The following is a 23,775-nucleotide window of genomic DNA, read 5'->3' on the forward strand; positions in this document are numbered from 1 at the left end:
TGCGTTGGTGTGTTTGATTTACGTTTATTTGCTTGTTTTGCACCGGCCCAGGAGGATGGCAGACAATCTTGATGGTAACGTAGAGTTACCCTATGTTCCGACGACGTCAGACGTGACCAATCAGAAGGGAGAACGCTTTAAAAACTGTGTACTGGGTACTGATAACTTGTTAATGTTATACGAACCCAATTTAGAGCCATCTACTGATGATACCAACGATATTAACATTCATAACCTAACAGAAGATCTGAACCGTTTGGAGGTGGATTTTCTTAAACTGAAAAAACTTCAATTACAACGCCAGCATTTCGAGGTATGTCTGACGAAGAAGATAGTACCGCGTGGGTTACGAGTACTTAAAATGCCCACGTCAGGTAATTCTTTTCCTGGACTCTTGTATAAATGGCAGCAACTCAACTTAGAGTTGAGTTTTAATTACATGCGACTGTTAATTGATTTCCATGCATCTGAAGAGGATGCGTTACGGAAATCGGTTAATGGTTTATATGAAAATATTCAAGTAAAGTATGCCAATGACCTTATAGACTTGAGACTTGATAGAGTGCTTGACAATGTTTCGCTTTTTGAGAAGCGCTTGCTGGAGCAAAAGAAGAGTAAAATCTTAAGAGATGCCAAGGACTTTAAAAATAATAATGTCTTTACTTGGCCGAGGTTTCATGAAAACGAAAATAATGTTGGCAATATTAATAGAACTGATAAATGTACATGTTGTTTTTGATAATGCATCTGAAGCCATAGGTTCCAATGCAAATAATGTGGGTGTGAAAGATAGAGCTGTAGATAATGTATTTAATAACAGTGTGATGAATGTACAAACTGCTGCTATTGGTTCTTCAATACCACATACCACTGATGTACATGTTGTACATGTTGGAGCAAAAGAAGAGTAAAATCTTAAGAGATGCCAAGGACTTTAAAAATAATAATGTCTTTACTTGGCCGAGGTTTCGTGAAAACGAAAATAATGTTGGCAATATTAATAGAACTGATAATGTACATGTTGTTTTTGATAATGCATCTGAAGCCATAGGTTCCAATGCAAATAATGTGGGTGTGAAAGATAGAGCTGTAGATAATGTATTTAATAACAGTGTGATGAATGTACAAACTGCTGCTATTGGTTCTTCAATACCACATACCACTGATGTACATGTTGTACCATTCATTATTAGGGGTCTAGGTAATTCCAACGTTAGTAGTGAAGGACATACTACAAATGTTGAAACAGTAGTTAGAAGGAAGGTACCTATGACAGATGTTCATCCTATTACTTCTAATATCCAGCCAGCATGTACCCCTTTCCCTATAGCGCAACAACAACGCGCAGGGAGACAAAGATCTATGAGCAGGGGCCGTCACAAAAGGAAGGGCTCAGGCAACGAACAACAAGGCCCAACACTAAAGAAAATGTGGGAGAGAACAGGGATTCGTTGATTATAAATATCTCCCGCAGGGTACTTAGTAAGCATGAGGAGCAAGTACTTAAAGGATTGAGTTTCATTTCCACTTGCAATAGTGATTTGGTTGATTCCATTATAGATGTTAAGACTTTTGTTAGGAATATACAGTTGAAATTAGATTATGGGATAGATACCACAGGAAGAATGGATGTGGAGTTTCGTCCTAATAGTTTATATGTACCTCAATTACATCCTTTATTGGATGTGTTCTCCAGACTTGTAGAGAAAGATATTTATTCATATTTTGAGAATGGTAATAGACCCAGATATACTTCTAATTTGAATTTTTGCCAGAGACAGGCTTTGAATACACTGAGGACAGATTCATCTATAGTTATTAGGCCAGCTGACAAGGGAGGACCCATAGTAGTAATGGATACCTGTGGTTATATTGACATTATGGGTGAACATCTGAGTGAGGATGCTTTTTATCAAGAAATTAATATGGCCATGGTTACGGAGAATGTTTTCAGTGTATATAGTATGTTAGATGACTTGTTTTTAACTGGTATAGTATCTATAGACCTATATAATTATTTGAAGGTTAAAAATCCACGTTTACCCATTATACAAGGCCTCCCTAAGGTGCATAAATCGCTGTTGAGACCACCAATGAGACCCACTGTTGCAGGCCAAGGATGGCTCACAGAACCGATGTCAGTTTATATTGAGCATTTTGTTCGACCCTTGGTTGATGCAGTTCCACACATTTTGAGAGACAGCAAACAATTTTTACTTGAATTATATGATTATTTAAAGCTGTTAAATGATTCTTGTGAATATATATTGGTGACTCTTGATGTGGTGAGTCTATTTACAGTGATTCCCAATGATATGGGTGTTATGTATATGCAGCGGTTTTTACATTCTCATTCTACTTATACTGATGAGAGGATAGAATTGCTCTGCTTATTTATGGAGGCTATCTTACAAAACAATGTCTTTATGTTTGGTGAGTCCATATTTTTACAGAGAGATGGCGTAGCTATGGGCACCCCGTGTGCCAATAGCTATGCCAATATAGTGATGGCATACTGAGAGGAGGATTTTTTCTTTCAGACAGGCTACTTTAAGGAAAAGGTGGGGTTCTATAAGAGGTTTGTGGACGACCTCTTTTTGATTTGGCATGATGATGTTGATAGCTTGCTGCTATTTGTTGAAGAGGTCAATAATTCCACTAATTTTTGAAGTTTACACTTTGTCACTCGAAGGAATCCATTTCATTCCTTGATGTGAATATCAATAGACTTTCCTGTGGGCTGTTGAATACGTCTATACATCGGAAGTTGTGCTATAAGAATGCTCTATTACATCGACAGAGCATGCATCCTAGATACGTATTTGATAACGTTTTGAAAGGACAACTTATGAGAGCCTCCAGGCTTAATCCTAGTTGTGATGGTTACCAGGAGGAGATAGTTAAGCTAAGAAGTATGTTCCTTGAGAGAGGTTATACTGATGAAGCGTTTGATTGTATGACACGGGAGGTTAGTGTCCTTAGATCTACCACAGCTCAACCCTATTTCTCTGATGGTTATGAGAGAGTAGATGGAAATAAGACTATTGAATCAGAGGTGATAAGAGCTCCCTTGTTTTATACTAAGGATACTATGTTTATTAAAACTTCCTTGATTAAATATTGGGAGGTACTTAGACTTGATCATGATCTAAGTGAGCTGGTGGGCCCAGAACCTAAGATTGTATATAAGAACAAACCTAATCTTAGGAGCATGTTATGTTATAAGAAGGTTTTCGGAGAAGGGGTCAAACGCTGTAATTTTGAGTACAATACTGTCTATTGTGGTAGATGTAATCAATGTGTGGCTATTGACACTAGTACCACTTTTCTTAACCCTAACAACAATATTGTTTATAGATTTAGCACAGGGACTGATTGTATGAGTAAGAATGTCATTTATCTAGCTAGATGCCAAGCCTGTACATATTATATAGGAAAGACCAATAGGACCCTAAGAGAGAGAATTAGGGAACATTTATATCATGTCAGACTTGGTACGGACACCAATGCTCTAGCTAAGCACATTAAGATGTTAGGACCTCAACACACTTTTTTATTCTGTGTGATACAGGAAGTGTTGGAGAGTAGTAGAGGAGGTGACCTGATTAATCGCACATTAGAATATGAGATGAGGTGGATTATAAGGTGCAAGGCTGATAAACCACCGGGTCTTAGAGAGTTAATATCAGACTCATCCTTAGGAAGAAGAAATGTTTTAGAACTAAGAAATGAAATGATATATGCATTACAACAGGTCTTCCGGTATATTATAGATATAATATTCTATAACCTTACTATTATACATTTATGAATGTGTATTTACTTTATATTTATTATATTATATATTATAGTAATATTTGTGAGCATTATATATTGTGCTTTATGAATTGTGCAGTTTAGATATCTATTGTTCACATGGATTATGCGTTTTACACCCAGAACTATGTTGCTTTTTTATTAATAGTTGATATTAGCCTCATGATACTGTGGTATAAAAGTTGTTTAGAAAATTTCACATACACTGAATTTTTTATATATATATATTTTAAATATATTTATTCTATGCTCATACAGTTTTATTTATATCATAATGATCTTTACTCTTTATATACATTTTTATATATAATTAGATACATAACTATTTTGCTTGGGTATAGAAGCTATTGCTCTATGCATTCAGTAACTGTTAGATGTATAATTATTTAATTGAGTGATGTTTTTAACCAATAGGATTTAGTCAGTAAATATTTAAAATGTTGAATGGTTAAGATGTGATTATACGTCTGAGGAAGCCTTTGGGTGAAAGCGCTAACGTCTTGTATAATAAATAGAACTGGTTCTTATTCCTTGTCGTGTTTCACTGTGTGGAAGTGAAGATTATCTACTTGGATATTACATCTTGGATGTTTTGCTACGTTTATTTGGAGTTATTCTGCCTGTGACCCTGCATAAGTTGTTGTGTTTTATAATATCAATGTTAAGAATGAATTATCATATCTATATAACACTTTGTCTATAAGACAGCTCCTAAGGATTCTTACTGGCAATACCTAACTAAAGGGTTTCAAGTATCATTATCAATGGAAGATAAAACAAATTTTATTTTCAGTTAAACTAACTTCTTACTCACAATTCTGGAGGAGTTTTCATTGGAAATTTCTACAAAGATCCTTTTTGACACCTGAGAAACTATTAAAAATGAACCCTTCAAACAGCAAGTTATGTTGGAGATGCCATCTGTCCACTAATGCTGACTGGTCTCATATTTTTTATGTCTGTACTAATATTAAACCATACTGGAATGAGATTAACAAATTTCTTCAAGCTATCTATACTGATATATTTGTTATGACCAAGTCTTTAATTTTATTAAAATTATATTAACTTACTATTTAACTACAAATGTTTTTATCTGAATCATTTTAGACAGGCTGAATGTAAATACTGTAAATAGCTACTGAATATTTTGAATGTATTACATTATTGTGTTATTTCATCAAAATAAATATAATTTGATTAAAAAAAAGAACACATTGTAAGCACTAATCAGCAAGAGAAAGGAAACGGCTAACCATCAAAGTGTGTGTGTGTCTGTATTGTTTTATCAAGAACAATAACATAATAACAAAAACAAAACCTAACCTAGAAAAGGTGTAATACAAAGGGAAAGGATGGCAGAGACCTCTAACAAATGGGCTAAAGCAGTTCTCCAACTAAAACAAACCAACTTGAAAGACCAGTAAAAGGGAAAAAGAAAGCCCTTTAACTAAAAACGAGCTATTTGAATTTAAGTTTAAAGCCGGGATAGGGGAAAAAGGCCTAACAGAGAAAATGACGGCCAACAGCAGTTTAATCACAGAAATAGCAGAAAACACAAACAATTCACTTAAGCAGTTATTAAGCAGTAAAACACAATTAGAAAAAAACAATTTCTCCTAAATATAAGAAAAGTCTACTTAATCAGATCCAGTAGGAAGAGCACCCGATCTTGTTTAGCGGCAAATGAGATCTGGAGAGCTCTCCTAGTGCATGATGGGATAGGGTTTTAGCCATGAGCTAGTGGAAGACCTTAAGCTTGTGTACAAGGCCGAATTGGATCCAAGGATCGGATCTGAACCTAACTTACTAAGAATGAAGGAAAGATAGGACAACATTGCATTAAAACTTTAACAGTTTATCCAAGCTCCTCTCCCTTACACATAATGGTGAGCGGTTCACAAAACATGTCCACATCTCAGAATGCCATGAAGAGAGAGCAACAGAACAGGAGACAGAAATAACAAAAAGCAGAAACTGAGAAAAATGCCCTCCTCTAGCCCAAAGCCCTAGGAAAGAAAGGAATGCTGACGAAAATTAAACTGCCAACACATCTACCATTATGGTAAGTATATAACCTTCTCATCTAATCTAACATCAAGAGCTTACATCTGTCATCTCAAGGACACAGACTCAAGGTAACTCTTGGACAGAATTTTGAGTGAGGAAGCCCTGAAAATGGCAAACTCTAGAACAAAACATGCACAGTACTAATCATCACAGTGCAGCATTCTAGAATACCGAAGATGGCAGCATCAACAAAGGGCACTGAAAAGTGGCAGGTGCATTAGATATGTTGTGATAAGAACGACTATGTGAAGAGAGATTTTAGCAATGCTCTTGCCTCACCTAAATGTGGACTGTCAAGTTCCAGTGACAATACTCCATGCAGGGAAATGCTGACGCTACATAGATACTCTGTCCATGTGTTTTGAGGGCAGAAACCTACAAGGATGTGTGAATTTTAACAGGCTGAGATGAGGACAGGCATGGCTGCTGTATGAGAGACAGACATTATTATGGGCAATTGTTGAGTTTTAGGTGATGCTATAGTGGCCAAAAAGAAGAAAGATAGGAGAAGGCAGATCACAGGCCAACACAAAATAGCTTCCCTAAAGGAGTAATGTTTTGAGACCTACAAAGTTAAATTGTCCACCACAACTTCCAAGGTAGCTATGTGCACATGAGGTACAAGGTACCCTCCCCACAGCTGGTTTTAATGCAGACAAAACATGAGAAAGAGACAGACAGACAGGCAGAGACAGCGAGAGGGAGAAAGAAGGTAGAATCAAGGAAAGGAAGACTAATGATTCAAAACTTCTCAAATAGAAGCAAGTATCCATACAGCATTCCAGGCAATTGCAAATAAGCATACAGAATGAAGATACACTCCACAGCTGGAAAATAACTGGATAGCCTGGTTCTATTTTTCAGAGGTGCTGCCTTCTACATGGCTGAAGATGGTCTATATTATATCATTGAACACTTAAAAAAGCGAACACTCATTGATCGACCTAATTTAAGCAAAAGCTTACAATCTCGAACTGTCAGATCAGCGATTTTTTTCCCAGGGGAAAAAAAAAAAAAAAAAAAAAATCGCTGATCCAAAACACATACACACAACACAAGCACACCAAACAAACAGAAATCCACACACATACACCTAAAATCTGATACCTAACCCTACACTAAACTATGCACACACCACTAACTACCCACTTACCTTAACCCAAACCCTAACCCTAAGGTCCGTCACTATCGCACACTCACCTCACCCTAACTCACTTAAATCCGCCCTAACCCCTCATGTCCACTCAATCGCACACACACCTAACCCAAGCCCTAACCCTAACTCACCTAAATCACCCTAACACTCACATCCACACAATCACACACTTACCTGAATCCGACCGGTAACTTTCCACCATAACACTGAAAATACCGAAGCAACAAACGGACAACCAAATTCTTTCCCTAGGAAAAAATTTGAGTTTCTGCTGCTTCGATATTTTGCAGTTTTGCGAAAATAAGTTCAATCAATCAGCATTCGCTTTTTTAAGCGTTCGAGGATATAATATAGACCCGCTGAAGAGAACTTAAGTATCATTAGATGATGAGCATTATAGACAAAAGGAGACAGGTTAGGAAGCCTAAAAAGTGAAAGGTATAGGACCTAGGCTAAATAACTGCCAATCTTAGTCGTAGAGGTGATGGAAATGAATAATTTATTGAGATCTTTCTTGTGATTAAGCAAGTAAAGTTAGACACTAAGAGTTAAAGTCAATGATTGTGTATGTCATATCATGGTTTCTAGTGTGTGCATAGGTGTATTCATTTTTTGATGGTGTATGTTTACGTGTTTTTTTCTTTCATAATTATCGCTATACTCTTTAGAGAAAGACAGAAAACAAGACCACCATATACATACATATCTGCAAACCAAATAAAGGGATATTACACAAATCTCATAAGGGAAATCAAGACAAAGAAAAAAGCAAGCACATAATAAAAACATTTTTCATGAAGAAATTTTGTTAAAATTGAATACCGACTTTTGTATGGGAACTGTACAAAGCAGAAACAACCTTTTAAGAAGGATGCACCGTCAAACCAAGATGGTATGTGTCTCAGAGTAGCTATTTCAAAAAAAGATTAATTTGTTTCTGATAATCACAAAAGCATTTTTGTAAGGTAGCACAACAAAAACACTACACATGACATGGCTACACCTCAACATATCTGAATGTCACGCAAACACTTAAGTGAAAAATGCAAACAAAGCAGCATCACAGAAACAGTACTACACAGTGCAAGAATAAATGGAAGAAAAATATACCTTGCATGCAGTCCGAGAATATGAACCACAAGGTATAAAAGAACAGAAAACAAGCACTATGAAAGTGCAGAAAAATATGTTGCAATTACTTATGGCAAAGTAATGAACCACTAAGATCAAATACAGAGAATACTAGAATGCATTGTGCAAGCTTATGTAGTTACAATGCGAGATAATGAAATCAGGCTGCAAGAAAAAACAGCTACAATCACATCTCGCAAAGGCATCCATGTCAAACTGAATCTTAACAGCAGCAATACACCTATGCTAAAAATGAAGGCCATCCCAACTTGGAAGCTGTGTCAGAAACAGAAACCTCCCCCAATGGGAAGCTGTTGATGAGATGGTGGCACTTTGACAAGAAAGCTCAGCAGCAAAAAAGTGGGCATACCCACTGTGAAACACACAAATGATGGCCTCACACACTGGGAGCTATTTTACCAATGAATATTCCTTCTCACAAAAAAAGCATTTTCTGTATAATGCCTCCAAGAATGCTTACAAAGCTGCCATAGTACATCTCTCACAGGGCTAGAAACAATCCCAAGCTCAAGAAAACCTGAATCACAGCTGCACAGACAATGCTGAAACACAGGTGCAAGAATGGAAGAGCAAAAGTTAAATTGCTAAGTTAATGGACAGATCACAGATATCAGGCCCCTGTGTACAATATCAATCCGAAAAACAAAACAACTCCAAACAGTGCCACATAATTGAGCATTCTCAGAATACACACAATAGCAAACCAACATAGCACATTCTCAGACCTGCAGTCTTCTCTCAAATGACATACAGTTAAAAAAATCAAGAAGGAACATACCTGCTGTCCGCTGTGGGATTTCTAGATGTCAGGTAATTCACAACAGCTGTACACAGCTCATTGCAGGCATCAGGCAGCCTGCGCTGTAGAGTTTGTAGCATCACTTGGAACACATAGCTGGTTACTCTATCCGTCACAAACACTGCAGAATAAAGAAATGGGAGAAAAGTGACAAATACCACAAGTGAACACAACTAACTTAAAAGTCTGGAATCAGTCTCATTAGCACCTCATCTCACTCTAAAAACAATAGTATAAAATGTTTGGCAAAGAACTTTCCATGAAAAACAAAATCTAGCACCTAACGTCACTTAAAAAAAATAAAAGATGTGAATGTATATCAGGGAACGTTGACATTTGAAGGAATTGATGTCAAGGGGGGAAAAAACTTTGAGGAAAAATGACAAAGCCAAGTGGACCAAAGATTATTCTAACACAGATGCTTAGGTGCCTCTGTTGGGGGTGGGGGTGCTTAATCGTGAAGTTCCTGAACAAAAATGAAATGCAAATCCTTGTTTGGTGCATCCCCACTGGTGGATTACCAGACCTACTGCTTAACACCCAAATATCTACACTGTAGCACACCCATGACAAAGCTAAATCTTGCAAAATGCAATAACTAGTACATATAAAACAACCAAAAAAATGTGCAGTACACTGTGCCCAGAACAATCAAAGTCAACTAACATGAGCACAAACCATTGCTTTCAGTACATACAGTCAGCTAAAACTGCACATAGAAAAATGAGCTAAAATATGTGCAATGCACTTCTCTTATTACAATACCTTCAGAGTGTACAGAATGCACTAAACATGCATAATACACTACCTCTCCACACACAAAATAAGCTAAAACATATATAATGTACTGTTTTCACCACATGTCCCTAGTGTATGGTGTACAGAGTCTGCTAAAACATGCACAACCTACTGCCATTTGTGCAAAAGATCAGCTAAAAATCACATGCAGTAAATGCACTAATACTGTCACAAACACAGAGTAAGAAAAAATATGTAGATTACCTCTAGCATTTGTAAAATGAACTAAAATACATACAATTTACTACTCAGGCACATGCTATACCAGTTAAAATATGTAGAACTCACTGCCACAAGCACAAGCGAAATTACATAAAACATGTACTATCCACTGCCTCAGTTGTGCAGAATAAGCTAATGAATGTACAATGCACTACCTCAAACATCTAAAATGAAGCACAGTGAAATGATCTCACCATGTCCTGCATGAACTAAGAACATGTACAATGCACAACATGGTGCCAAGTGAGCTAAAACGCAAAGTCCTGCCCCCACCACATGCAAAATGAGAAAAAATATGCACTGCACAATGCAATGCTCCAACATGTCAAATGAATTAAAATACTCAAATTGCAATGACCACAGCGTAAGCAGGATAAGCTAAGGCACAAGCAATGGAGCATCAGGAAAAAAACAATCAGTTAAATGAAGTACAATGCACTGTCTTCAATGTACAAAGGGAGAAGAAAAAGTGCAAAGAAAGCACTACCCCTGCAGCTTGCACAGTGAACTACAAAAATGTACGATGCACTGCCCTCAGCTCATGCTGAATGAGCTAAACTTGCACAATGCACTGCCTCACCACATGCAAAAAAGACAACAACATATACAACGCCTCACTTAGTACTTGCACAATGAGCTAAACCAAGTACAATGCACAAGCCAGTACAAGCAAAATGAATGTGAGGATGTAGAACCTACTGCCCTACTACATGCAAAGTGGACTAGACTATGTACTACCATCAGTGCAGGCAGTCAGCTTAAAAATAACCCACACATGCACAATGCAATGCCCTGGCTTAAAGCAGAATGATGCAAAATGCGTGCAATATACTATTCTGACCAGCTCAAATGTCACACTGATGGGGGAAGGGATGTGAATTTAACATGTATACCAATAACACTTTGTTTTACAGCACAATAAACGACTTCCTTGCCTGATAATATATGTGTGTGTGTGTGTGTGTGTGTGTGTGTGTGTGTGTGTGTGTGTGTGTGTGTGTGTGTGTGTGTGTGTGTGTATATATATATATATATATATATGCACATACATACATACATACATACACACACACACACACAGTTAGAAAGCTTGTGAGGAAATTATTACTCTGTTATTTTTGTTTTACTTCGATAACTTGTCTGTGTACTTAATAAAGGATTTTCAACTGGAAATAGACTGCCTACCCTGCTTGGTTTACTTTCGAATACTTAGTAATTCTGTACAATATTTCAAATTATATATTTTTTTATTATTATTATTTTTTTTTTTTTTTACTTAGGACGAGTTTAAGTTTGCTACTTCTACTACCATTATCTGATCCGATTAATATACAGTGATCAACTAGATATATATGGTTTGAAAATCTTCCACACAGAGAAGTTTCTTACACTGTTTTGTTTTTGGACCCACTATACTTGTTTAGTGGGTTGTTTGAGACTTCAGGGATACCACGGAAATTACTTGTTTTTTCAATATACTATCTTGGACACATGCAGAATGAGTTATATACAGTGCACTAACCTCCCTCACATGCCAAATACATAATGTACAATGAATTGTTTGTAGCATATGCCAAGTGAAATGAAATATAAAATTCACTGGCAAGGCACAATGTACTGCCACCAGAAAATTAAAAATGAACACAAATCACTGCCCATCATGTGCTGAATATGTTGAAAAACATATACAATGTACAGCCTACATATGCACAATGCACTGTCCCCAACACAAGCATAATGACACAAAGCATGTATAATGCAGTCTCAGTATTAGTCAGCAAAGTACAATGCATGCCTCTAATCTGTACAGTGAGTGACCCTGCCACAAGCAGAAGGATATAAAACATGAACTCACTATTCCTAGCACATTAAGAAAAAAAGAGGTAAGCATGTACAATGCAGTGCCCAACACACACAGAATGACCTAAAAACACATACAATACACTGCTGCCAGCATGTACGGAACAAGTTAAAACATGTACACTGCAATGCCCCAAGTATGTGCTGAATATATTCGTACACTACACTGACCCCACAGTACATGCAGAGGTGAGCTTAACCATATACAATGCACTGTTTCAATGGATGCGGAGGTAAACTAAACCATATACCATGCACTGATACAGTACATGCACAAGTAAGCTAAAATGTGTACAATGTACTACCTCAACATAAGGCAAAATAAGCAAAAGCATGGACAAACCATGTACATGTGCACCGCAGAAAATGTGGAATTAACTAATCTAAGTAAAATGCACTAACCCCCAGAATAAAGAGTCTGTTAAAAACAGAGAATCCACTGTACTAGGTAAGAATGAATGATGTAAATCATATTCAATGCACTACCCTCCAACATATGTAAAAAAAAAAAAAAAAAAAAAAAAAAACAACATGTACAATGCACTGCCCCAAGCAATAAGCCAAAAAAAACCAGGTGCAATGCCCCAATTCATGTAGAACGTGCTAAAACATGTAAACTGCACTGCCCCTAGCATAAGAAGAATGAAGTACAATGTATTATCTGTGAAGATGCAGAATAAGCTAAACCATTTACAGTGCATAACTCCTAGTATATGCAACCAGCTAACACAAGGCAACTATGAACTTGGATACAGTTTAACACATTATGCACAGTCTCTGACAAAGCAAGCAAAATGCACTGCTCCTGCTGTATCCAGACAGCTAAAAACAAATACAATGCACTGCTATCAGTGCAATTGTTGCCAAAAACACTCAAGCCAAATCAGCACCATACCAGCCCCTACCTATTTTCACAGGCACCAAGCCACATTAGCTACAAGTCATCCCCCACTGTAACTACACTACGTAAGAAAGCCCACTCCTTATCATGGTTACTAGCTTCATCTTAATTCTCCCATTACCCCCCAACTATCATAGGTTAGTACTAAGCTAACTGCCCTTGTGAGCCATTTAAGCCTAGCCAGTTATCCCTTGTGAGACTCAAACCCTGCACCTTGAGTTTGTAAGGCAAACACCTTAACCATTAGGCCACCCTCCCAACCGCACTACTGACCCTCATTAACTTTTAGATGCTTTCCAGCTGATCAACCTGAGTATTATAGCTATCCCACATCAAAGATATTCTATGCACTCCACATTGTATACTTAATACTTTCATTTTTATTTATTTTATTAACAATGTACATAAATGGATTTCATGGTTATCATTATAGCTTTAAGCATTAGTAAAAATATCTGCCTTTTATAATTTAACTTAGGCAAGCATGGTCTTTCTAGCACTCCAAGGACACGTCATCAAACAAAAGGTAATCAAAGTCTCAAGGGGATCTTTCCTAATTCAGTTTCAGTGCAAATTCAATGTCATGACTTACTCCATTCCCAAGTTTTTCTAATCCCACATTACATTTGTCAAAGTAATCCCCCAACTCACGTCTCTAAACATGCATGCGCTGCATGCATGTGTGCACACATGGCTGTATGGTCCCATATGCCATAACAAACTTAAATGATTTCCTTCAGTTTGATTTTGAAACTAATTGACACTGGAAAGTATAGTTGTGTAAATCTTGCCCTAACGATAGACGTCCTTCTCTTCACTGTTGCAGTATTCATAACATGTGGGATTCCTTGCCAAAGACAACCCGATGTCCAGCCAGTATACCAAAGCCTTTTATTACTTATGAGTATATTAGATGTCACACATATGCTATCCACATATGTCGGTCATAAAAGCGATGACCGCACGTACTATCCTCAGAACAGAATGCCCCAGAAGGAACACCAGTCAAAGGAAACGGAGGTAAATCATACATCCACAAGAAAAAACAAAAACCAGGGGGTTAGGAGGGAGGTACAGAATACTGCAGCAGTGAAGAGAAGGACATCATTCATTATGGTAAGATTTTACACAACTATACTATGCCCTATTCTACTGTTGTCGCATTCATAACATTACGGAGAGTACTATAGCTCATGTGGAAAGTTGGGAAGTTTATGAGGCAGTAGACCTTTCTAGAAAGCCATGGAGAATGTCCCTAGCAAAGCCAACTCTAGCTCTAGAGATCCCATCCAACTTGTAGTGCTTGGTGAAAGTATGTACAGAAGTCCAGGTAGCTGCTTCAAAAATGGAGTTAGTGTCCAAACCCCTGAAAAAAAAGCACTAGAAGAAGCCATAGTCCTAGTAGAATGAGCCTTAACAGAAATGGGAAGGCTGTTACCATGAGAAAAATAACAAAAGGAAACAGCCTTAGAAATCCAAGAGGAAATAGCTTGAAAACAGGCAATTCCAAAGACCTAGGCTGAAAAGAAACAAAAGGCTGATCAGATTTCCTGACAAATTTTATTTGCATCAAACCAAGGCTGAGTTGTCTATGCATATCCAACGTAAGTAATAACCTTCTAAACAGGCGATCGTGGAGAAGGGAAAAAGGTTGGAAAATTAATGGACTGATTAAGAGACAATTCATTCATAACCTTGGGCATAAAAGAAGGGTTAATACACAAGGACACCCTGTCCTTATGGAAAACCAGAAAAGGAGGAGAAGCCACAAGAGCTTGCAGCTCAGACACCCATCTAGCTGATGTCAAAGCTAAAAAAACTGTTTTCCAAGAAAAATGCTGCAGGGAAGCTGAAACCGCAGGCTCAAAAGGAGTCAAAGTCAATTGTTCTAAAACAAAATGAAGATCCCAAGGAGAATGAACAGGCTTTCCTTGAGGTCTAATATGTAGAGCATCTTTGAGGATTTCTTCAGCCTCAAATCTATAAGCTAAAGAAGGAGATAAAGGCAGAGAAGCACAAATACCTGACAAGTTGTCCTTGACAGAGGAATACGCCAAGTCAGCATTGAGCAACTCACACAAATAAAAGAGAACCAATGGAACAGCCATAGTCAATGGGTTCAAGTTATGTGAAAGACACCAGACAGGAAACCTCTTCCATTTAGCTAAGTAGGATTTCCTAGTATTGGGTTTTCTGGCCTCCTGCAGAACCCAAAGCAAGTCCTCAGAAAAAAGGTGTCTGAAAGGAATCAAAATCCTATCACCCACAGAAACAATTGCAAAATCGACAGGTGGGGATGGATAAGAGATCCTTTGTCTTGTATAAGAAGGTCCATCCTGTGAGGATTGCCCTTGGCTAAATGCAGAAGGAGGAACCAATGCTGTCTTGGCCAAAAGGGAATCACCAGCAAGATTTTTGGTTGTTCTTGCCGAATTTTGAACAGGACCCTTTGGAATGAGAAGGGGGGGGTATTTGCATAATGAAGACAGAGCATCCACCTTCCAAACCAGAGGACCTGGAACGGGGGGTATGTGCATAATGAAGACAGAGCATCCACCTTCCAAACCAGAGGACCTGGAACTCTGGTACAAAATAGAGAAAGTTGTCTGTTCAGATGGGAGGCAAATAGATCTACTTGACGAGTACCCCACTGATGGACAATGTCCAGAAACACTTCCCTGTGAAACATCCATTTATGAGATTGAGTCAAGGACCAGCTCAGACTGCCTGCCTTTGACTGGAGGAGATGTACACTGCCTGAAGAGCCACCTTTTACTGAACTACAAGTTCCCATGCCATGATAGCTAGCCTGCAAAGAAGGTAAGATTTCATCCACCCCTGTTTGTTTACATAACAAAGAAATGTAATGTTGTCAGTAAACAGTTTGAGAGGACCTGGAAGGAAGAGAGGATAAAAAGCCAGAAGGGCCAACAGATGCGCTCTCATCTCTTTGATGCTGATGTGCTCCTTCCTTTGGGAAGGTGACCAGACCCTCTGTACCTTCATGGGGCCAAAGTCAGCTCCCTAACCAACATCTGAAGCATCTGTGAACAGTTTTTGAGCAGGAACAGGAAGATGCAGAGGGAAACTTGGGTTCAGGGTCACCTGCTGAATCCATCAATGGAGTTCCTTCTTCAGATAAGGAAGAAGGGGAACCAAAGCCTCTAGAGGATGTGCATGCTGCATACAAACTGTTTTCAAGAACCAATGAAACTTCCTCATGTGAAGTTTGGCTAATGGCAGCATTGGAATGGTGGATGCCATGAATCACAGAAGTCTGAGAAACTCCCTGGCTGTGACAGAGTGTAGAGGGAGAAGTCTTTGGAAGAAAGAAATCAGTGACTAAGCCTTCAGAGAAGGAAGAGAGGCCATCACAAGGTTTGCCTGAATCTTGCACCCCAACAAAACCTGATCCTGAGAAGGGGTGAGAGATGACTTTATGAAGTTTATGGTGAACCCCAAGCATTGCAGAAGGGAGATAGTGAAGGTTCTGCAACAAGATCTCTGGAGAAGATGCCAGAAGCAAAAGGTCATCTAAGGGAAAACTTAGATGCCTTGAAACCTGCAGAAAGCATTTACAGGTGTTAGGCATTCAGTGAATACTCTTGGGGCAACAGAATGGCTAAAGGGCAATGCAGAGAACTGAAAATTCAAGGAAGAAACAGAGAAACTCAAAATTTTCTGTAAAGGGGATGAATGGGAATGTGAAGGTAAGCATCCTTCATATCCAGTGATGCCATAAAAGCCTGAGGGAGAATGAGAAAAAATAAAGTCTGAAAGGACAGCATGCAGAAAGAAGGAACCTTCAAAAATGTGTTGAAGTGAGACAGATCCAGAAACGGTCTCCAGGGACTATCTTTTCTGGGCACTAGGAACATCCTGGAATACAACTCTCCTCCTCTACGTGTGAGTGGAACCTCCTGAATAGTTTCTTGACTGAACAACTCCTGAAGGACCTCTGGAAATAAATGCAGTTGTTCCTGGGGCGGTTGAGGAATGTCCATGAAGGCAAGAAGAGATTTCCAGACCATGAAGTAACCTTTTTGAATAATGGAAAGAACCAGTGTGTCCTGAGTGATGTTTTCCCAAACAGGAAGAGACAGAGAAAGACAGAGGGAAAGAGGAACAGGGCTGTGGTGAGAGTGGTCGTCAGAGACTACTGGGCTTGTCAATAAAGGGTTGCTCCTGGGTAGGAGCAGACTGAGAAGTCTTAGGTGGAGGAGGCCTCCTTCCACCCTTTATTTACTTGGATGATGGAGTGTGAGCCTGTTTACACACAAAGGCAGTCTTGGAAGGATAATTTCTGTGAAACTCAGGTACAGGTGAGACAAAAATTTGTTTCAAATCCTGGCGCTCCTCACCTCTCTCCTGCAAAGACTTAAGTCAGCAACAGCAGACCCAAAACTGAGTTATCCAGAGGGGCATCAAGTAACTTTGCTTTAATGTAATCTGACACTGGTTGAAGTTTTAATGATGAATACATTCTCAAACCAGAGCCTGATGCAGCTGCCCTGGAAGAGGTCTCTGCTGCATGAGAACTACTCTTAATTGAAGGTCTTCCAACCTGAGAAGTTCCTAATAAGGACAAGGCATTAGTCTTCCCTTCTAAATCAGGAAGATCAGAAATGACTTGAGTGGCCCGTGATAAAACAGCCAAAGCATATCTGGTCATATGGGTCTGGTAATTTAATCACATGGAAAGCTAAGGTGGCAGAAGTGTAGACCTTCTTTCTCTTAGCCTTTCCAAAGTTCTTGTCAACTTCTCTCTCAGCTCCAGATCATCCATTCTATCTTATACCAGCCTTCCTACTGCCTGGCACTATCCCCTCATCTCCCATTATTCACTCTCCAGACCTCTCCAAAGCTCTAACCAGACCTACTACAAGTCTACAAACCCAAGACTAAATTTGGACATAACATGTACAGTTATCACCCCACTATTGCCTGGAATAGGATCCCACTAGAAATCAGGACCCTTACACATCCTAAACAATTTAATACAGCCACTAAAGAGCACTTTAAAAGTCACTGGTCCTGCCACTACACTCTCCCTCCTTAAAACATCCCCTACTTCCCATACCTTAATCTACTTTCTGCCCGTAACTCACTCTTCTCAGTAGCTCTCTATAATCTTCCTTGACTACACTTTCTACTGTCTTCTAAAATCTATTCAGTAAATCACCTCAGAGAAACGTTCTATTGTAACTGTCTTGCTTTCATGCAACTAAATTATGATAAAACTGGGTGTTTGTAATCGCTTACCTCAAAAACTGTATTCAACTTAATGACATACTTCTTTATATACATCTTGAAAGAGCTTTGCTATACTCCTGATTACTGACACTATATAACATTGTATTGCTACTTAATGCCTTGTAATAATCTTGTAACATTGCTGTTTAATGTTAATTTATAATGAAATTGTATAGTATGTTGGAGCTTTTCTCCCCGGGCCTCCGCTGAAAAAGGGATCTTCAGCTCAGTCGGACAATCCAGGTCAACAAATGTAAAATAAAATAAAAGAAAAGAAATAAATAAGTCCTGCTTTCCTGATCAGAAGGGAGATGTGTAGTAGATGGAAGCAGTCTGGAAAGTTTATCCGAAACCACAGACACCACAGCAGGATCAGCAGATGGACATCTAAAAAGAAACTTGCTGTTCTCTGGCACTTTGTAAAACCAGTCTGGCTTCTTAGGAGCCGGGGGCTATGAATCTGGAGAGTTGGACGCTAAATTAAAAGCATCCAGCAATGCAGGCAAAACTGGATGAAGAGCAGAAGGAGAAAGAGACTAGTACCTCTTCTGCACATTACTAACTTAGGAACTATCTCATTTGAAAAACTTATTTTGGAAATAGTTTCCCCAAAGGTAAGCTCTTCTATAGCAAAGGCAGAGTCATTAGTCTCCTCTTTCAGAGAAACATACTCCACAATAGAAGGAATCTGGGTGAAATAGGAAAAAGGATTCTTCATCTGAAGAAAATTCTTCCTCAGAAGAATCCTGTTCTCCAATTCTATTTTGTGATGAAGATTTCCAAGGTGCAGTAGGGACAGATACACCAGAAGGGGGCTTAAGAGCCATATTGGCATTAAATAAGCCCTGGGTAAAACTCTGCCATTTACTTTGTAGAACTTTGGCTGAAGTGGAATTCTTTGTCTTTAGTTTCTTTTTAAGATGCACATCCGCCTTACAGAAAGTGGAAAGGCCCAATGTTGGCCGGCATTCCACAAAAGAAGTCGGGACTTCCTCCCTAACTAATATCTGAGGGATCCCCCTAGTGGCTTCTAAAATAATGAGGCTCAGTTTCCACTGTGCATCTAAAGCGGATGCCTGCAGAGCCTCCAAGGATGTGCCCGTCATTGGATACATTGAGACCTCTGAACCTGTTCAAGCAAAGGAATCCAAAGCATGGACCGGACAGATCTCAGAACCTTCATCAGTCTCAAGAGAGACGTCCAATGTAGGAGGCACAGCCAAAGAGGCGGGGTTGGTTGTTTGGCCTTCCTCTTTTACGTGTAACTCAGCAGAAGATCCAGATGTACCCTCCATAGCATATTTTCGTAAGAGTTTAAGAATCTGGTTTTCAAGATAAATTGCTAGAGAGGAAAGCAGACTTTGTACAGTTTTAGACACAAAGGCCTGGCAAATGGAACACGTTTTATTGTCATGAGTAGGCCCTAAACAGAACAAGCACTGCTTGTGACTATCCTGTTGTGGAATTGGTCTCCCACAATGGCATTTGCCTTTCTTGGGTGACGTGAAAAAACATCACAAACACAGTGGCAAATAAGAAGATAAAGGAAAAAAATCCCAACGGGGCACTCACCTGAAAAGTTTTGATTGATAGAGCAGCAATTAAGTAGTAAAAGGCCTTGGTACACTGGCTGAACGTCATGTTGCCTTTGGTATGGAATCTCTCATGTTATGAATACTGAAAATGTAGAATAAAAGGAAATCAAGTATTCGGCACTTGACTAGCCCCTCCTACCTCCCTATACCCACATTAAGCACCTGATCAGCCCCACCCTTCTCCCCTCGATGCATATTCATTGCCTACCAAGCCACTTCCACTCCCCCTGTATACACATTCAGCACCTGGCCAGTCCCGCTCATCTCTTTTGAATGAACGTTGAGCATCTGCATTGTCCACCATCTTTGTATTTAAAGTCAATGTCTGACTTGCGCCTCAGTGTTCCCCTGTACATACATTTAGTGCTAGTGTAGAACTTTCCATCTTCCTTCCCCTATATGCACAATCAGCACCTGACCAGTCCCATCAGTCTCCCCTGTACACAGAGTCATCATCTGAAAGGCCTGCCCGTACATTCAGTGCCCGATTAACTCTACCAATTTCCACTATATATATATTTAATGCCTGACCAGCAATGCCCATCTACCTTTCCTCTAAGTACAGTCAGCACCTTCAGTCCCATCCATCTCCTCCATACAGACACTTAATACCTGACCAACATAACTCCAGTGCACACATTTAACATCTGCCCAGCCTCATCCATCTCAGCTATATGTACATTTAGTCAGCTCCACTATCTCCCTGCATGCACACGAGTGCAGACATATGCACACACAACACAGAAATTACATGCATGCAACTGATACAGGAATTCAGGCTTGCTGATTAACAGTTCTAACAGACAACTCAGTGGACAATGCAGTACAATGAAATAAACTAAACAAGTGCCCAGCAACAGAGTTTGCAAAATAAGAATGAGTGGTGTAAAACACATTTTTAGGCATCAAGGGGTGGGTGGAGTCTGTAACATAAAGGACATAATAGAGAAAGGAGTAGAAAGTTGGATGAAGGAGGAAGGTGTGAAGAGTACCGAACGTTAAGAGGGAAGTATATCAGAAAATTGTTTTCGTAACACTGACCTTCATTGCTTTGGCTTTTGTATCTTTCTGCTTAACTGCTGAGAGAAGGTAACACCGGAGCTTATCCACTACCACTGAAGAGTGGTTTGTAGACTACAGCTAGATGCTGGGACTTGTGTCTAAAACTATGTCCCCTTGGTACCAGTCTAGCCCTGTCTATCACAGCCTACTCTGATCACATTTTACCATTTGGTAAAGTCAATACATTTGTTTTGCAATTAAAGCATTCAGTACTTGCCTGCTTGTGTAGGTTATGCGTACATGGAAGCACTATACCACTAGTATATCACAAACACAGCTAACTTCCATCAATATGCTTGCATCACTTGTGTTAAAATAAAAATGAATAAGAGACCAACAGGAAAACCTTACCTTGGATGTTTTCTTGCACACAGGTGGAAAATGCCAACAGCTGTTCCAGAAAGCTCTCAGGAGGTTCATATTCTTTCACTTGACTTGGATTCACAGTTTGCTTCCTGTCTAACAAGAACTTATAATTAAATGTGTAAAGAAAACTTAGAACAGAAACATTTGCAAACTACCATTTCCATGCTCAAAAAACTAGATATCTACATTTAAAAAAGTTTCTCTTCTCAGTCCAACCACAGAATGTGCACAAAGGCAGCACCTCTGGTGAAGGCAGTGAAGGACAGAAGCAACAACTAAAGAAGTGTTCAACACATCCCTCTCCATCCTCTCACACAGCAGAGAATGACATTACATCAGTCCTGACCTTTCCCACAGAACAGGGAAACACACACAGTACTGTATCAAACCAGTGGACAGCAGCTGCTATGGAAGTCTCTAATGTTCTGCAGAACTGGGAAACAGATCACTATAACCATCCAATCCTGTCCCACAGAAAGGGAATCTTACTGCTGCATCAGCCCTGAAACCCACACACTACTGTGTCAGTCCAGCCCTCTCCTACAAAACAGAAACAAGCTAGCATATCACATCCATCCTCTCCCACATAGCAAAGGATCACACGACTGGCACTCCCATCCTCCCAGCAGGATGAAAGCACAGTACTGTATCAGTCCTGTACTTTGCCACAGGACAAGCGCGTATACACACACCCACCCATTAATTCAATCCATTACCACAGAACAGGGAAATGCTCTAGAACATCAGTCCCATCCTCTCCAAAAGTATGTGGAGAACACCATTAAAACAGGCCTATTCTCTCCCACACATCCAAGAAACCTAATGCTGTACTTTGAACCAGGCCATAACACAGAATGTAAATCCTCTCCAAAAATCATACAGTAAATCCTATGTCACCACACACAAAAAAAAAAAAAAACTGCAAACCCTCACTGACAAAGCAAATATAGATGTACATGTAGGGACAGCATAGCATCACAGTATGGTTACGCAGCCAACTTCATTTATCACCATTCATATTAATGCTAATATAAGACAACACAATCTCAAAGTAGATTAATGAAGGAGGAGTGCATCAAAGGGAAGCATGCAATAATGCATACCTCTCAACTGTCCAGATTTTCAAGGAATGTCGAGATTTTTGCCAAGTATTTTTGGTTTGTTCCACATAAAATTTATGGTTTTCTGGCAAATCACTGATGAGTATCCTTCAAAAAATGCATGCTAACACACAAACTGTTATTCCACCAGGTTTCGAAGTTTATAAGACAAACGCATAAAAATTGGTCTCTATTTTTGGGCCTTTGTGCCCCCATTATTTTAGGATTTGCTCAAAGTTTGAGAGGTATGAAAAATGTCATTCCCACTATAACAGAATCTATGAGTTTACAGTAGAACTTTGCAAAGTCGAGGCCATGCCTGCAAAAAAAAAAAAAAAAAAAAAAAAAAAAGAGAACTCCAGGCAGAAAAGCAGCCACATTTTTCAGGTTTCATTACTGCAATCTCTTTCAAATAAATCTAAGTTCTATCCAATTGTGAATAAGCCTGTACCTATACATGATTTACCCGCAATAAACTATATCAGAAATTATGTCTGAACCAATTAAAAAATTACAAAATACTCATCTGCTTAAACATGAATTCACCACAAATATATATAAACTAACATTTTTATAAACTAAAAGTACAAAATATAGGACTTTCGCAGCTACGCCATAGAATATAAAATGACTCATTTATTAAAAGATTATAAAATTTTATCATTACTGCTACTACGTAACCTGTACAGTTTAAGCAAAATGAAAGTCAGCAAAATAAAACATACAAAGCCTACATGACAAAAGAATTCTACCGCTCAGACTTACTCAAAACATAAGTTATAAAACCAAAGATATCTTGCGTTATAAAGATAAATCAGCGGAAAGTACAAGTAGTGCTGAACAAGTGGGAGAGAGATGAACACACAGGAAATGAGCACTATACTTTCTCCGAAGGGGAAGAGAAACAAGCAAGCAGAGCTGGTTAAGGAAGTGGAAACAGGACATAGATACCCGATCAAACTTTTACTGAGGTTACAGGTTAAGGGGAAGAAAGACGGAGATGCAGAAGGATGGTGGAGGTGGAAACCCTGTTGAAGAAAGGAAACTACAAAGTGAACAACTGTTGCAGAAGGTGATGGGGCTAAACCCAACACAAGAAACAGGCATGTGGTGAGATGCTGTTAAGCATGCCTGGAAAAGACAAATTATGTCGTTGACATGATCTGGGGAAAGTTAGGAAAGTACTGAGGTGAGTTGGCTTAAATCTTAAGTAAAGAGAATATAGACTGAGATGAATGAGATGGTTGGAAGTCCTTATGAGGCAAGACAATGTGCAATCGCATATATTGGGGGGTACATACATAAGAAGTCAGGAAGGCTTTTTGCATGGAATCTGCCGAGTGGAAATGACAGAGTTGACAGATATGACAAGGAAGGTATCAAGGAAGCAATGTGGGGCTTCTATAATAAAACTCATCAGGCTAGGGAACCATAGCAAAATCTTTGGTGGGGAGTGAAAGGTACTTAAATGCACTACACAGGAAAACTAGGGGGAGAAAGTATGTTAAAGCTTGACAAGGAAACAGAGCTGCTGGAAATGTGGTGTATGTGTAGGTGCCTGAAGGTGAAGAAGGCTCCAAGGGAAGGCAAGCTACCTGGAAATTTCTAAAGGAGATGGAAAAAAC

The 23,775-nt window shown here is 39.0% G+C and overlaps 1 protein-coding gene across 9 annotated transcripts in view; it reads right to left on the minus strand.

Annotated features, from left to right (window-relative positions):
* The window catches only part of NOP9 (NOP9 nucleolar protein), a 480,269-nt gene that overhangs the window by 168,599 nt on the left and 287,895 nt on the right, over positions 1-23,775 (minus strand). For all 9 annotated transcript variants that reach the window (XM_044058359.1, XM_044058358.1, XM_044058352.1 and 6 more), the window contains exons 5-6: positions 21,036-21,143; positions 8,973-9,114 (exon numbers count right to left, since the gene is read on the minus strand). In XM_044058359.1, coding sequence (XP_043914294.1) covers positions 8,973-9,114; positions 21,036-21,143 — 250 coding nt within the window. The remainder of the gene's footprint in view (positions 1-8,972; positions 9,115-21,035; positions 21,144-23,775) is intronic.

The sequence above is a fragment of the Protopterus annectens genome, chromosome 16.part0 (assembly GCF_019279795.1).
Source record: "Protopterus annectens isolate FY-2018-M chromosome 16.part0, PAN1.0, whole genome shotgun sequence".
Classification (NCBI taxonomy): domain Eukaryota; kingdom Metazoa; phylum Chordata; order Ceratodontiformes; family Protopteridae; genus Protopterus; species Protopterus annectens.